Source organism: Cynocephalus volans, chromosome 4, assembly GCF_027409185.1.
Source record: "Cynocephalus volans isolate mCynVol1 chromosome 4, mCynVol1.pri, whole genome shotgun sequence".
Classification (NCBI taxonomy): domain Eukaryota; kingdom Metazoa; phylum Chordata; class Mammalia; order Dermoptera; family Cynocephalidae; genus Cynocephalus; species Cynocephalus volans.
The window spans coordinates 121,873,728-121,890,678 of NC_084463.1; the positions used below are offsets into that span (position 1 = coordinate 121,873,728).

At 33.5% G+C, this 16,951-nt stretch overlaps 1 protein-coding gene across 1 annotated transcript in view; it reads left to right on the forward strand.

Moving 5' to 3' along the window:
* The window catches only part of ANO5 (anoctamin 5), an 88,799-nt gene extending 77,139 nt beyond the window's left edge, over window positions 1-11,660 (forward strand). Inside the window, exons 18-22 of the mRNA XM_063092798.1 lie at window positions 1,202-1,332; window positions 3,425-3,630; window positions 5,176-5,354; window positions 7,606-7,711; window positions 11,142-11,660. Coding sequence (XP_062948868.1) covers window positions 1,202-1,332; window positions 3,425-3,630; window positions 5,176-5,354; window positions 7,606-7,711; window positions 11,142-11,345 — 826 coding nt within the window. The 3' untranslated portion in view covers window positions 11,346-11,660. The remainder of the gene's footprint in view (window positions 1-1,201; window positions 1,333-3,424; window positions 3,631-5,175; window positions 5,355-7,605; window positions 7,712-11,141) is intronic.
* Window positions 11,661-16,951: the final 5,291 nt, after the last annotated feature.

The following is a 16,951-nucleotide window of genomic DNA, read 5'->3' on the forward strand; positions in this document are numbered from 1 at the left end:
GAAGGGATAGTTATATAAGTCAGTGGAACAGATAGAGATTGTAAAAATAGAGACTGCAGAAGATTGCAGAAATAGATTGTAGAGACTGCAGAAATTTGTGATCTACACAGATATGGTTGTTTTCTTTTGACAATGGTGCAAAACCATATATTGAAGAAAGAGTAGTTTTTTTCAGCAAGTAGTGCTGGAACACTTGGACATCTATATGCAAAATAATTAAACTATATGTAAACCTTACACCTTATTCAAAAATTAACCCAAAGTGGATTATGTTTGATAAAATTATTTTTGAGAAAGCAGGAAGTGATTATTATAAAATTTAAAATAATTGTTACTGCTGTGGGGATTGAGGAGTTTGTAAATAAAATGGAGTGCATAGAAGAGCTCTGGGATTCCTAGCAAAGTTCTTGATTCTGAAGAGAATGCTTCTGACTTATCCCTATTAAAAATGATGTGCCGGGATTTTGGTAGATACTTTTGATCAGACTGAGGTAATTTTTTTCTGTTCCTACTTCTCTGTCATAAGGTGCTTGAAATATTAATTAATATTAATATTAATAGGTGCTTGAAATATATCAAACACATTTTCCTGCATCAGTTGAGATGATTTTATATTTTTCTCCCTCAATCTGTCAATGTGGTCTATTACGTTGATTTTCTAATTTAAAAAACTTTTTATTCCTCAAAGTAATTTCACATTATCATGATATGTTTTCATGTAGTACGGAATTTAGTTGGTTAATACTTTTAGTATTATTGAATTAAATTTTCAAATGTTAGATAAGCTTCTACATTTCCTTTCTCATACATTTTCTATTATAATCAATTTCTTGTTTCTCTGAGTGTCCTTCTAAGTATCATGACACCATAAAGATTAGCAAATGGTCCTAGTGATGGCCCTTTCATTCACATGCTCTTTAACGAAACAGTCTCTAAGTAAGTGTATTTCCATGAGCAGAGTCAAAGTTGTCTTATTTTCTTAATCTTGCTAATAAAGAACTCTTGACTTCTGCATGTGTAGTGAAAACAACAGTGGATTTTGGTTTGGACTTTAGCTGGAGTCATAGTTCTCCTTGCTCTGTGATCTTGAGTTGTTTGTCCTCTCTTTCTGCCAGTTTCCAGATCAAACGTACTGATTGCTCTGACCTCTTTTTTTTTTTTAAGCTTTATTTCATGTATTTACTTTTATCATTTCCAACAGCTTGGCTTTGAATTGGTGGAGACGCCGAAAAGCTCGGACCAACTCTGAGAAGCTATACAGTCGATGGGAGCAGGACCATGACCTTGAAAGTTTTGGGCCTCTTGGGCTATTTTATGAGTACTTAGAAACAGGTAATTTTCAACCACTGTTTTAAAACATAGAGTCAGCCTGAATAAATTAAGTGGTTTTTCACTTCTTCATATTTCTTTCTGCCTTACACGTAGTAGACGTTCAATAGATCTTTGGATGGTGAGCAAAAAGATGGATGCATGGATGGATATGGAAAAGATTTATTTACTGTTTTGCTATCCCACCAAATAGAATGCAGAGTGAAGTTTAGTTTTAAAACACTAATTATTAGAGATTTTATTTTTCTGTAAACTAAATGTTCATATTCTTGAGCCAAATCAAGTAAGAATCACTTTTTAATACTTGTCTCAAATTAGCTTTAGTGGCTATTTCTCCTTTTGTTTGCCTCAGTGACAGCTAGAGAGAGAATAAGTTGGAAAACATTCTTAGAGTCTGACATGCATTTTATGTATGTTCTTTATGTCGGGCTGAAAAGAAGAAGGCTAAAAGCATTCATGTAAGGGAAACCCAAAATGAGCACAAGAAATGTATAAATATTCCAAGGATTGAACAGAGAAGAAATCTTGAGGTGAAATCTTAGGAGAGATAATGTTGAAAACTGCTTATATATTCTTCTCAAAGTGTTTCCTCTCAAGGGTCTTTTTCCACTTTTCATAAAATTAAGGAGGATGATTTTCGTAACTTGTTCTCAAGGCTCATAAAATCATGGTGGAATAAAAGAGGTAACCAAAACTGTTAATGTTTCTCCAGCATATTACATACACATGATACCTGGGTTGAAATATGTAGATTTAGGACAATAGAAAGAACTGTATTTCATACAGCTGGTTGTAAAATTAGGTAGTCCTTACCTTCTAGGTTGCTAAGGCTGTAATTTTTAATTAATTGTGAGTTCTAAACAAATTTGTACATACATACATCAGAGATTATTACTGAAATTAAAAGATAAAATTAAGGTTTTTGTAACAAGATTAACTACCATTTATTCAGACACAATTAAGAGTTACTTTATTCTGGAAACTTTATATACATTATGTCTAATCTTGAAACAATTCTGCAGGGTAGTCATTATTTGACATTTTATTTTTGAGCATAGTGAATCTTGGATAGGTTAATTAATTTTCCATGGGCCACAAAGATTTTAGGTAGAGATCTGAGATTTGACCCTAGAAAGTTCATGCTGCGTTTTCATAATACTTCCTCTTCATTTTCTATCTCTTGGCTCAGTAGAGAAAGCAGGAAAGGAAGGAATCAGTATGTATTTGTTCACAAGATAGCAAGACTGATTCAGTCTTATGAGGAAAGCTAAAATCTCAAAATATTCAATATTCATTTAAAAATAGAGCATTAGTGTAAAAGTCTTTCTCTCCTCCCTTAATGACAAGCTATTCCTGTATCTCCTATTATTTTTTTCTTTACTCATGTTAGAAGCCCAGACTCTAAGTTGTATGGGTTCTTTTATCTTAAGCATTGCTGGAAACAAAAGAACAAAAATAAGGAGAGAAACCAGTTTACTCAGATGTAGTGCCCTGTTAAGTCTTAATAAGGGGAGGGAGTAGAACTTATTTAGAAAAGATGCCAAAATATTACAGAGAATCAGTACCTTAACATACACCCATTCCAGAAGTGTATATTTCCTTTGCCCACACATAATTTATGTGTGTATGTGTATATATATATGTGTGTGTGTGTGTGCGCGCGTGCGCACATGTGCACATTCATACAAATGAATCAGTTATCATCTCTGATCTCAAAAAACACATGGATTAGCAAGATAAAAAACTTAGTTACCCCATTAATATGCCAATACAAAAGTAAAGACCAAACTAGCATAAAACTAAACTTAGTCCATAATAAAAGGCAAAGAACAAAAGATTCTTTTCTCAGCCAATCAGGTCTCAAAAGGAAGAGCAAGGAAAGAACTAAGCTGTGCATGCCCAATTTCTCCTTCCAATTCTAACAAGCAAGTAAGTCACCTTTGAGGAGGAAGAAGTGGGCATACGGAAGGAGGCCTGGATAGATTTACTGGTGTAGATGCCTCCAAAATGAAGGAAGTGGCAGAATTTGGGCAGAGTGTTCCCTATTTCCCTATTCACAATAATGAGTTTATGCCCTTTTTTTTTCCCCCTACAGTTATCCAATTTGGATTTGTCACACTGTTTGTAGCCTCTTTTCCTTTAGCTCCTCTTCTAGCTCTCATCAATAATATTGTAGAGATCCGAGTGGATGCCTGGAAACTTACTACTCAGTACAGGAGAACTGTAGCTTCTAAAGCGCATAGCATAGGTGTCTGGCAAGACATTCTTTGTGGAATGGCTGTCGTTTCTGTTGCAACTAATGTAAGTGGACTTATTTCAGAGGCATGACTTTGTATTTTATTTTGTTTCCTTGGGGATGGGGAGATATAAATGATGCTTAACTCAGTCTTTATTTACAGTGATTTCATTATGGTGATAGCCCATAAAGAGGAAACATTCCTAAACCTTTATTCACTAAACAATATAGAGAAATCTATGATGTGCCAACTCTTAGAAATACAAGGAAAATTATTAAATACCCTCATTAAAATATCATGATAGTTTTATAGCATGTGACAAAGTAGACAGAATATAAATAGTGGTATAAAATATTTGAATAATACTATTAAAGATTGATTATACATGAATTTGTATACTACAAGCAGAAAATGCACACATTTACTTGTTATGATAAGGAGCACTTATTAAGAAATGATAAGAAATCTAAATTCCCAAAAGTAGAAATTTGACAGTGCTATTAACTGCAATAATACTTTAAAAATTGAAGTTGATAATAGCATAATCAAAAAAGAAAGTCTAACCATTTAACATTTACATGTCTAAGAAATTTTCATATAAGAGGAAACAATTAAAATTATAGACAGAGCTTAATTAAAATGAAAACCAATAGGAATGAAATAAAACCACAGTTATAGAAAAATCCATAGTTATAAATGTTTTTATTATTAAAAAAGAAGATGGATAATATGAGCTGAGCATGAAACTTAAGATATTAAGGAAAACATATAAAATGATTCAACAGAAAGTAGTGAAAAAGAATAAAGATATCAGAAATAAATCAGAAAATAAACAAAAACTAATATAATTGCTAAGTAAATCAAGAGTCAATGTGTTGAAAAGACAAAATAAGCAAAACCCTGAAAAAATTATGAGACTGCTGTGTACCCATTTATTCAAATAAATTTTGAAATCTATTTGAAATGACCAATTTTCGTGGAAAATAAAATATGCCAAGTTTATTTAATAAGTGATTTAAAACCTGAATGGACCACTAGCCATAGAAGTAATATTAAAAGTTTTGGAAAATCTGCCACTAAAAATGTAGATGCCAGAGCCAGGTGGTTGTAAATTGACTTATCTAACCTAAAAGATAATATTTGTACAATTCCAGAGCTTAGAAAAGTATAGGAAAACACCATTCCCATGGAATCAAATACTGAAATTAATTGCACTGAGCTGTGAGAAATTTACCAGCACTTGGTCTTCTGTCTTTTTCGTTTTCCATACAGGGAAGTGAATTTGTTAAGGACAGCAGAACTGTGCTATGAAAGAAGAAGAAATGTAGGAAATGACGTGTCATTGTAGAAAGAGCCTGGTTCTCAGAGACAGATACATTTAGGTTCAGTTCTCAGCCTAATGATGTTGTGGCTGTGAAATTTTGGAATGCTATGAAATACTAATTACACACTGTAATCGAGCTGTTTCATGTATTAGGCCAAAAACTCATGTCTTAATATTGTTTATAATAGTATTTTAATCATTTTTCACGGTTCATGGGACTGACAAATCAGGTATTTCTAAAACTAGATTGGCAACTCATGATCCTCCTCTTACTTTGTCCCTCAGGCTTTTATTGTTGCATTTACATCGGACATCATTCCCCGTTTAGTTTACTATTATGCCTACTCAACAGATGCCACACAGCCTTTGAGAGGATATGTCAATAACAGCCTGTCAACGTTCCTAATAGCTGATTTTCCAAACAACACTGCACCTTCGGAAAAACGAGACTTCACCACTTGCAGGTTTTCTTTTGTTTGTTTAGGTTTTAATTTTAAGTTATTCATTCCCTTTATGTCTTACAATGTAAATGATTTATTTGAGTCAACAAAAATTAGGGATAAATAAAGTGCATCAATTCTAGAATTCACACATCATATTATTCTGATTTGGAAAGGTAGAATGTCCAAAAATAAGAAAGTATTGTGGGTAAAGATAATGTCAATTTTCAGTTTTAAATATTTCTTATTTTCTAAATTTATTGAAAGGATCACTCAGCAACAAATGCTCCTTGGTCCTAAATTGTAATATCTATAGATCATGCAGCATGATCATATTACACATACATTTAACTTACTTGAATTGAATTATATATCTTCAGAAAAGAAAGTGAGAAAGAGAGAAATAACAATATAATAATATAATCAGTTCACCAGCCATTCCATTTGAAAAGTTTCTTCTGGGTAGGGAATGTGAAATTGGATATATGAACCTATTGTTTCCACACTCTCAGTATGTCATATATAAGGGTACTTCAAAAATTCCTGGAAAAATAGAATTGAAAGATAATACAAATCTTTCCATGAATTTTTTGAAGTACCTTCATACTATGAGGATCTTTTCACTATATGATTTAAAGAAATTATGTCTTTATCTATAAAGATTTTACATATGTATACATTATTGGGGGGCGCAGGTTGTGTGGCTGACCATTACAGAGATAGATAGATAGATAGATAGATAGATAGAGAGACAGACAGACAGACAGACAGACAGACAGACACACACACACACACACACACACACACACACACACACACACACACACACACACATCAAGGCCCCGTAACTTAACCTTAAACCAACTGCTTCATCTAGGGCTCCAACAAAGAAAGAGCAAAATTGGCAAGACAGGAAGTTAAAAACATTGTGATATCCTGTATTTGAACATAGAGGAGTCATAGTGTAATGTTTACAAGCATGGATACTGGTATCAGATTTTTTATGTCATCACTTCCTAGCTAGACTAAGTCTTTGAAAAGCGTAAATATCTAGTGACTTTGTAGAAGAGAATAAATTCACAAAGTTGAGCACTAAGAAAACTCCAGAAAGGTATTAAAAAAAAAAAAAGCAATACAGTGTTAGAGCTGCCGAGAGAAAATAGAGTTTCAAGAAAATAGAGGTGGTCAGTAACATCGTCCTATTCTTGAAAGTTTGAATAAGATGGAGATTAAAATAGTCCTTTAATTTAATAACAGGAGACAATTGATTTTGGTGGAAAGAGTGATAGAACCAAGTGTGTTAAGGAATAGGAAGAGAGGAATGGAGACAGCAAATTTTGGTTACTCTTTTGAGAAGTTTGTTTTCGGAAGGTGGAGAGAAGTTTCACTTGTATGTTTCCTATTAAGTGTTACACTTCCCCGTGTGTAACAGAGATGTAAAAAAGAATTGCTCGATTACTCAAAGCAGTATGAATGCATTGAGAAGCCTGGAAGGACTGCACTTCAGTAATTTCCCCATTAGTAGGAGAAAGCTGAATGTGACAGCCCTGATTCAAAATTAGCTTCTTCCTTTTACTGTAAAGACAAAGAAGTTTCACAAGAAAATTCAGTTGATTTAATCATTACAAAGAACACAAGGACATGGGCAGAGTTATGGCTAAGTATAGTTTTAACAATGGAAACTAGTAACATCAGTGAAATAAACAAAGTGACATTCCATATTGCAATTTGTAAAAGGTTAAGTTGATCCAACAACAAAAGCTTGTTCTTAGCAAACATTTTTTTTTCCTACAGCAATTTCCTCAGTATATTTACATAACAGTCAAGTAACTTTCTCAACATATCAGTCAGTAGGTTAACCTGCACCAAGGACATCTGTCCTTTGAGCCAGCAATTTTGCTGTGTTACAATTCTTTATCTACAACAGAGACTTTAGCCTGGGGAAAGTTTCCTGTCTTTTGTAAACTTAACATTTCTATGTATAATTTTAAATAGTTAGGACATACCTGAAATTACAGGGTCATGGAAGCTAGACCCTGTGAAATACATATGCTTTACAAATTTAACTCCACAGTTAAGTCTATACTGAACATATGTAGCATATCGTTGTGATTTTATGTGACCAAGAAAGATAAATGTTTTGTAATATTATCTTTCTGTGACCTGACATCTGTAATCAACTAGAAAAGTCTGTTAAGGGAAATAATAAGAATTTACTCTAAGTCTCTCTAGTTGAAACTATAACTGATTTTTTGCATTTACTTTTATTTTTCAGGTACAGAGATTACAGATTTCCTCCTGATCACGAGAACAAATATTTTCATAATATGCAATTCTGGCACGTCCTTGCTGCCAAGATGACTTTCATCATAGTTATGGAAGTAAGCTGTTTCTTAGCTTTCATTCCAGTTACTCTCTCTTCTCCTTTATGCAGATATTTCTTAATATACTTCTCATCAGAAAGTTAGCATTATCTCAATAAATTGTTTTGAAGGAAGTATTTGTTGTCATTAAAAAAACAACTTACAGATGTTTTCAGTACAATGAGTTGCCTATTATTCACTTAGTATTGTTCAAGATTGCATGGTGACAGAATAGGAAAGGAAAAATGTGGCCTTTTCTTTTGAGATCAGGAAAAGGGGTGAGAACCTGCTAATTTTATAGAATAACTATTATGTACTAGTTTTAAGTCATAACTTGATTATTTAAAAAAAGAATCTGACTCCACAAAAATTCGTAGTTGGCTCAAGGTTAATTAGCTAATATTAGAGCTGGGTTTCAATGCCAGTTATATCTCACTCCCAAGCCTATGCTCTGTCTATAATATTATGCTTCCTCTCTTTGGAATATCTAGTATACTTGTGGAGAGGAGACATGCAAGAAAAGGTAACCAATACAGAGAGGGTGTGTGAGCAAGTTATAAATTGAGTGCTACAAATTCTAAGGCAGAAAAGCCAATAAAAGAGAGACAAATAAAAGTAAGGCACCTTTACCCTGCAGTAAAGCCCAATAACAGACCATGCTAACCCAAGCACGTACAATTCCAGTCAGTTTCTGTTTAATTAATTTTTACTTTTATCAAGAATACACATATAATTTAAATTATCAAATTGTTCTATATCACTAAAAACGAGAACAGACTTATGTAATATTCCTTCCCATCCTTAAATCTTATCTCCAAAGGAAAACATTTCAACTTTTAAACTCATTCTTGTAGTAGTTACCTCTGTATGGAAAAACAACATTCTTTTACAACTGTTTTTTTATTTTTTATTTTTAAATATTAATTATTTGCTTCCTACTTTGGCAAATATCACACATGTACACACTGTACGCATGCACATGTGTGCACACACACACACCAAGACATTTTGTTTCTGCTGCCTCTCAGTGTAATTATGGCATAAATTTTTGTTTATACAGGTCCATAATTTTTATTCTGAAATCCAAAACCTCAGAAAAGAGAAAGTATTTGGAAATTTATTTAGCAGCAATACCTTATCCGATATAGCTTAAGGCCCTTTATAGCCTTGGTTTATTCCCTTTAGAGTGAATATTCATTTAATTTGTTCTAGAAATATGTACGTGTTTGACACAGGGTGCCCCCTTAGACTCTACTGATATATGGTTTATGCACTAATTTATATTTTTTTAATATTTAATCACTCTCAACTCTGAAATATTTCTGTCGATCAGAATTTTGAATAAGAGATTATAGATAATTATCAATAGTCAGGGTTTATAAATTATGACTTTAACAAATATTAGTCACATCTGTTTCGTATATTACCTCACTTCCCTTATTATAATTTTGTTTTTCCTCTCTCTGTGTCTCAGTCCCTCTTTTTCTCTGTCTCTTAGTTTTTTATGAATTTATCACTTTTTGTTCTCACATTTTCCATCAGAGATTTAGGTCACCTGTCAATCAAGTAAAGTGCATCAGGAAGTCTTTTGTTTGAGTTTTTGTTTTTGTTTATTTGTTATTATTAATTTTGGAGGGCTTAAAGTAGTAGAAATTTATTTTATTTGTAGTGATTTTATTGACCTTTTTTTAATTGTACATATTTATGGGGGTACACATAATAGTTTGATACAGGTATACATTGTGTTATGACCAAATCAGGATAATTAGCATATCCATTACCTTAAACATTTATCATTTCTTTGTGAAGAAAATTTTCAAAAATCTCTCTCCTAGGTATTTTGAAATATACAATGCAATCTTATTAACTTTAGTCATCCTGCTATGCAATTGAACACCAAAACTTATTCTAACTGTTATTTTGTACCTATTGACCAAACTCTCACCATCTCCCTCTCTACCTTACCCTCCCCAACCTTCAGTAATCACATTCTACTCTTTACTTCTATGAGAACAACTTTTTAGATTCTACATTTAAGTGATATCATGTGGTATTTTCCTTTCTGCGCCTGACTTATTTCACTTTGCATAATGACCTCCATTTCCATCCATGTTGCTGCAAGTTACAGGATTTCATTCTATTTTATAGCTGACTAATATTTCGTTGTGTATGTAATACTCTGTTTTCTTTATTCATTCATCGGCTGATGGACATTTAACTTGATTCCATATCTTAGCTATTGTGAATAGTGCTGCTGTAAGCTTAGGGATGCACATATCTCTTCGGTACACAGATGTTATTTCCTTTGGATATATGGGAGTTCTATTTTTAATTTTTTGAGGAACCTCCATAGTATTTTTTATAATGGTTGTACTAATTTACATTCTATTCTACTATTCTTTAGCTTCCTTCGTTATCTCTGTTTCCTCTTACTTCCTGTTGTGTATTTTATTTTTCTTTCATGTTGAATGCTTTCCTGCATACCTGTATTTGGTGGTCTGCTCATTTTTAAGAGTAAGGCCATGAAAAGCTGATTTTAAGTGCTTTGTGTGCATACAGCACAGATGTCACCTGGTGAATTTCACTGTAGGGTGGTAAGTTAGTGAACTGACCTTTTCTTTGAAGACCTAAAAAATTTTATTATCTGTAGTTCTGCTTTCACAGACTAGTTATTTTCCCCAGAAAAAAATCTTTCAACTTCCTATCTATTGAGATATTTCATGGCTGCCTGTGTTCTGAGAGCTGAGCGATGCAGATCTCACAATTCAATATGCAGAATTTCACTTTTTATACATTTTTGTTTTCAGTATGGTTCCATACTTCCATCCTCAGCTATGTCTGGTACCCCTCAGTTCACAGATTTCTGGTATAATTTAAACAATAATTTTGCTTTCAGGGTGGGATATGGAAAGAGGTCATAGCTAGATACAGGTGAGAAAGAGGCTCTGAAAATTCATTTGCTCCTTATACAATATTATTAACTAGCTCTCTTGTTTTCAGTATCACCCCATACTAATGCCTTCAAAAGTCCTTATTAGTATCTTCTTATCTTTTCTGAGGATCTAAAACAAAATTGTTTTTTGTCTTTTTGGCTTCTACCATCAATCACCATGTCACCAATTGCAGGTTTAAGTGCCAGCTTTCCTCACTCTCTAGAGTTTAATACTCTTACAAATATTCTATTAGATTTTCTGGAGGGAGGAAAGAGAAAGAGTATATTCATTCGATAACTATTTTCAACTAGAATTTCTCTAATTACATATTTAATTATATATGTATTTGTTTAATGTTGGTATTTGTATGAAGGTTGTAGGACAAGGACCATATCTTCTTGCTTGCCCTTCTATTGAGCACAATTATTGAATGAGTGAAATGATTTGTTAGGACTTCCTGCTGAACATTCAACAATTCTAACAGTGCCTATGATTTTTCTGTTTATTTCCTCTAGCACATTGTATTTTTAGTTAAATTTTTATTGGCCTGGATGATACCTGATGTTCCAAGAGATGTTCTGGAGAGAATCAAGCTAGAAAAGTTAATGACTATCAAGATTCTCCATGAATTCGAACTCAACAAATTAAAAGAGAACTTGGGTATTAATGTTGATGAACGTGTGAAGAAGCATGTCATGATTGAAGAAAACAAAGTATAACTGGCTAAATCAACAATCTAATCAGCATAATGAGCAAGCAGCTGGTTGCCTGCCTCACTTAACTTTTTTCCCTGGGTTTAGGGCGAGAGGCCATAAGCCAGGTGTCATTTTTACTTTTTCTTTCTTTTATTAACTCAAAAGTTTTATACCCTTCTGTAGAAGCCAACTTTGTGTTATTGGAAGAGTACCACTTGTCTGCTTCCTTGTCTGGGCCTTCCCCAGACATTGCTTGCTAAGATCCTGTAAATGAGTACTGAAAGTGTGTGTGGAATCAGAATATTGGGAAATCATGGAGTGTTGCAGTTTAGAATGAAACGCTGAAGTTGGGCTGTCCCATCACTTCCCAGTGCACCTTCACATGTTTATGGTCTTCTCTTGTGTGGTTTTGTATCTCCTTTCCATCAAGAAAAATGTTGGGATAAAAAGGAAGTAGAGAGGCCTACTGAGCCACATGTATTCTGCCATTTAAAAATATGTAAATGAAAACCAGAATCAGATAACATAGGAAAACTCACATGTTAAAGAATATTGGGTAAATATCAAAGCAGGGGTTTGTTCCTGAAATTGTCCTGAATATGTTAAAGTTCCATCAGAATCCCAGATAGTCCTTCCAGGTAAATACAGAATTCATTTTTTTTCAGGAGACTGAACTTCTGGGTTTCAACAAACAACTAACATCTGTTTTTAAGATAATATTTTGGTAACAGTAATTTCAAGACTTGATTGTCTTATATGGAAGACAGCATTATGAAGGTGTTAGATTGCTTCAGGTCTCCAAGGAAGATGTTATAGAGAAGTAAATGTGTCTTTTTAGTAGTTAAAGAATGCAAGACAATGTATATTGATTAATTTATTAAACTTTATCTAGAAAATTGATGAATTGATTTTTAAAAATCACTTTTCTTCTGGAATGCCTATTTTGCATCATGAAGCCTTTTGAGCGCTAGCTATTTGTATACATTAGGTACAAATTGTTTATGAAATGTGTTCTCTTTGCTCTAAAGCAATCTCAAATATTTTAATGAGGTTGCAACCTTCTCTATTGATGCATCATCTTATACAGTGCTCAGTGCCTTGTCCCTGTGCCTTTGACTCACAAGAAGTTGTATCGTTGTTAGCTGTTGATTTGATGTGATGCGACATCACAAATGTAAGCTTGTTTTAGAGAAATTATCAGTCTAACAAGAACCACAGAGTTTAACAGCAGAAGAGAATTAACCAAGTATGAATGAGATGATGGACTTGATAGCTAAGTAAAAAATATATTTGTTGATTTATTCCTCTCAAATTTAGGCCTATGGTACATGTATAACAATTTTTGTTCTTCTTTTACTTAAAAAATATTGCATATTACACATGAGTGTATGTGCATATATACACACATACATATATATGCATATAATTACCACTAGAGTGAGAGATACAGTACAATTATATAGTATTTGAGTCTTTAGTTCCAACTTATAGTTCAGCTCCACCATAAATAGTGTATTTTAATCAAACATGTGAGAAGAAACTTTATCACAAGATTTTTTTTAAGTAGTGTTTCATTATCTAATCTAATGCTGGTAAATTTTTATGGCATTGCCAATATTAAATATATGGTAGATGGTATTAAATCCTGATCAGTATTAAGCATGTAGACTGGGGATTATGGACTTATAAACTGAGACAGTTACCTCAGTATTGACAGTATGGATTAGTCATCCATTGGGTAGATTCTATACATGTTTTTTGGGTAATTTGAAATGATCTTATTACTGAAAGATGATTTCATATATGGAGGATATATATTATGCTTGAGAAAAGCAGTCAGGGTTACCATGAAATAAAGCACAGATGTAGTATCTTTGGCTTGTTAAATGAAACTCTGTATTATGCAGTGTTGTACATTACACACAGCTATTATTACTTCCTTCCTGGGTGCTGATAAAAATAAGGAAATTAGTTTCTTGGATATAAGCTTTAATTTTTATGGCTTAACAGTATTTATAGAACTAGACTGTAAGATAAATAAAGACAAATTTAACTCATAAAGTTACCTGTAACTGCAATTTTAAAGCCAACCAACTCAAGTGTTGGATTTATAGAGTGTATAGAAAAACTAGAAAGGGAAGAAATCATATTTAAAATAAGTACATAACTCCTATGATTGGCCGATATTTTCCTTTTCTATTTTGTTGATAAATACTTTATAGTCACTTTTCAATTTCCTACTGAGAAGTTTCTTGTGGTTTCGCAGATTTTAAAATGAAATACAGGTGTCCCTCACTTTCCTGGAAGCATGCTAACCAAAATCAGGAACCAAATCAATTCAGATAGATTTGTCTTGGCTAATTAAGCACATTGGTTATTATTATGGAAGGGATGAATTAAGAGCACATGACCATCAAATATAAGTTGATGTTTACCAGCATGGCAGGTGTTTTTATCCTCCAATCAAACCCACAGATATTTTTTTCAGAAACATTTGAGACTTAATATGAAATAAAATTTTAAGCGCCAAAGTCAAAAACTAAATAACACTTCAAATGTCCTCTGGCATCCTTGCCTTCATCATTTTTTCTTTGCACACAAGAGGCAGAATTCACTTCAAAACATTTATTTCAAAGGAATTCATCAAGATGGAGCATGTTACTTAAATGGAATGCTGTCTTTTTTTTGTTGCATCCCATGACTCCTCCTGGTGTTAGCATTCTTCTTTTCACCAAGCCATTAAGCAAGTTATCAAAAAGAAGAAGAAGAAGATGAAAAAGCAGAGGGGGCGGGGGGTGGGGAGGGAAGAGAAAAGACAGTTCAGAGGAGGCTTGGTTTATCTGTGGGTAGTAAAAGGCATGTCTATTTCCCAAGCCATCGGGTGAGAGGAAAGCTAAAGAAATTTCAAGCTGACAACTATTCTGTGCCAAAAGTAAAACTTTGATTCCAAAGTGATTTTTGTAGTGTCAGGTGCCATGGGTAGCCATGGATCTCTGTTGATTGACTCCAGTTAGGGGCAAGGTATTTGTAGTGCTCATTCAAAAAGGGAACCTATTGATTTGAAAGAACATCTCTCATATATTTTTTTAAATTGGTACTGGTTATTATATAATTGAAGAATGTTGTTAAATAAAATAGCATTGCAAGAAGTACCATTGGTCAGGCTTAGAAGTCTGCCACAATGAATTACTGTAACTGTTGTGTTATTCTTTTTCTAGACAGATTTTGACTCTTCTACTTTTAGGTGTAATAATTCAAGTATGTCAGTTATTCCAGCATTATGTAAAAATTAATGAGAATGTTAAAAAGAATAGGGTGGTTAAATTTGTGTGAGATACCTGCTTTCATCTCCCCAAAATGTATGACTAGGTATATGTCTCCTATGTGTGAGATGATATGCCCTGTTGTTAACCTAGAACATAAGTGCTCATAAGTGCTCCTTTTTCTCTTATATCTTTCTTCCATTTTTTTTTTCTTTTTTTAGGAAGGGGGATGTGCAGATATGCAGGGATAGTTGTCTTAAGTAACATGTACATAGATCTCAAGAAATTCAGATTCACACAGTGAATAAAGTAATACTTAATTTTAAGCTACATTTTGACATAAACTCAATTTATTATTAAATTGATTAAATGTTTATATAATTTTACTGACTCTGAGTACTCCTAAGAGGGGTTTTTAAGCCAAGTTTTGTTATTCAGAAACATTAAAATGTATGTATATATATAAAGTGTTTAGCTCATGAAATTACATGATTGGCACAATTAGAGATGCAGATTCCTGTAAGTAAGAAGCTAAATGGTCCAGAAAAATTGGAGGTGTTTGTTTTTATTATTTTGTCTCTTTATTTTTCTTCTACTTTGGAAGATGATATGGGAGAGCAGAAAGGCCCAAGGAGAAAAACAGTATGTTGAAATAGCTTCCAATTTTTTTTTCTGGTTCTGTCTTTCCCAGAAACATGTCCACAGTCACCTTCACCAGAATTACCTGGGCTGCTTGTTAGGAACACATATCACTAGTTTCTATCCAGATCTCTAAAAACAGAGTTTGTGGTAGGGAAATTTTTTAAAATCTCCAGGGTTACTTTTGGAGGGGGATAAGACTGATGAGAATTTCATAAAATGCTAAATTTTCTAGCCTAAAGCATTTTTATAAGTGACTCTGAAGCATTATCATTCCAACCCATTAGGAAAGTATGTCGAGGCATGTAGAGTCAGCATGTCCAGATTTAATCCTGTGGTATGTAGAAGTAATTGAAATCTCGTAACCTAAGAGACCTAGATCTTTAGTTTCTACTTATTGAAAAAAAAAAAAAGAAAGAAAAAGGATTAAATTAAGTATATTTGCTTTTACCAATATATTTAAGAACATAAAACTTCAGGCTGGCCAGAAATTAAGGTGAATACATTAATACCCTCTAACTATTTGATAGAACAGATTACCAGACAGGATTTAATCAGGAACTTCTATGAATATTATGGAATAAGGGATTTGTTACAGAAAATAGGTCTTTTGGAATTGTGGAAGGAACTGGGATTAATGGTCTGGAAGGAAGATTTGGAGAGTCAGAGAAAAGGCACCATTGGATCTCCTGAAAATTGCCATGGGTAGACAAATTGGAGCTTACAGGGATATCCAGGTGCTGAAGTGAGTCTGGTAAGGAAAGCTAGTGAAGAAGTCTGTGGAAAGCTGTTACTTCTGTGTAGCTGTTACTTCTGTTTAGCTATTACTTCTATGAATCTGCAGCCAAGCTTCATTCATGGGCACGGGGCCTACTACTGGACATGGAGTGGAAAGGGGCAAGGACAAGCTAGAGCACACTGGATGCCTTCTTAAGTGTTCTTTACCATATCCGTCCTCAAAGACCTTCAGAAAGAAATAGCCATTGCTTAATTTGTGTTGGCCTCTTGCAAATCTGAGCTGACACTATATAAGGAAAATGTAGGTCCAGCTTCACTAAGAAATGCAGCTCCAGGGCCAAGCCCGTGGCGCACTCGGGAGAGTGCGGCGCTGGGAGCGCAGCGACGCTCCCGCTGCGGGTTCGATCCTAAATGGGACTGGCCGGGGCACTCACTGGCTGAGTGCCGGTCACCAAAAAGACAAAAAAAAGAAAGAAAAGAAATGCAGCTCCAGCTTCACTAAGTCAACATGGTACAAACTACCATATAAAACGAAAAAATAAAAAATCTATAGACCATTTGAACATGATTGACAAAATAGACTTAATTTGCCTTCATAAAACATTGTACTTAATAACTGAAGACTAGGAATTTCTTTTCAAGCTCATCCTAAACATTTACAGATTTCCAATCAAGTACCAGGCCACAAAACAAAACAAAACAAAAACCAGCAAATACCAAAAGACTGATAAAAATCAACCTGGTAATTTTCTCTGTCCACAATAAAATGAAGTTTGAAAAAATAATAAAAAGATAACTAGAAAAATTATGTAACAAATTTTGAAAACTTATGGATCAAAAAAGTAATCAAAAGAGAATTTAGAAGGTAGTTTTAATGACATGGTACTAAAAATACTGCATAGCTCAAATTTTGTGGGATGCACTAAGTACATCTTATGGGTGGTTTTTAGGGGAAATGTATGGGGGGGTACATAGAAAAGTTTGTGGAAA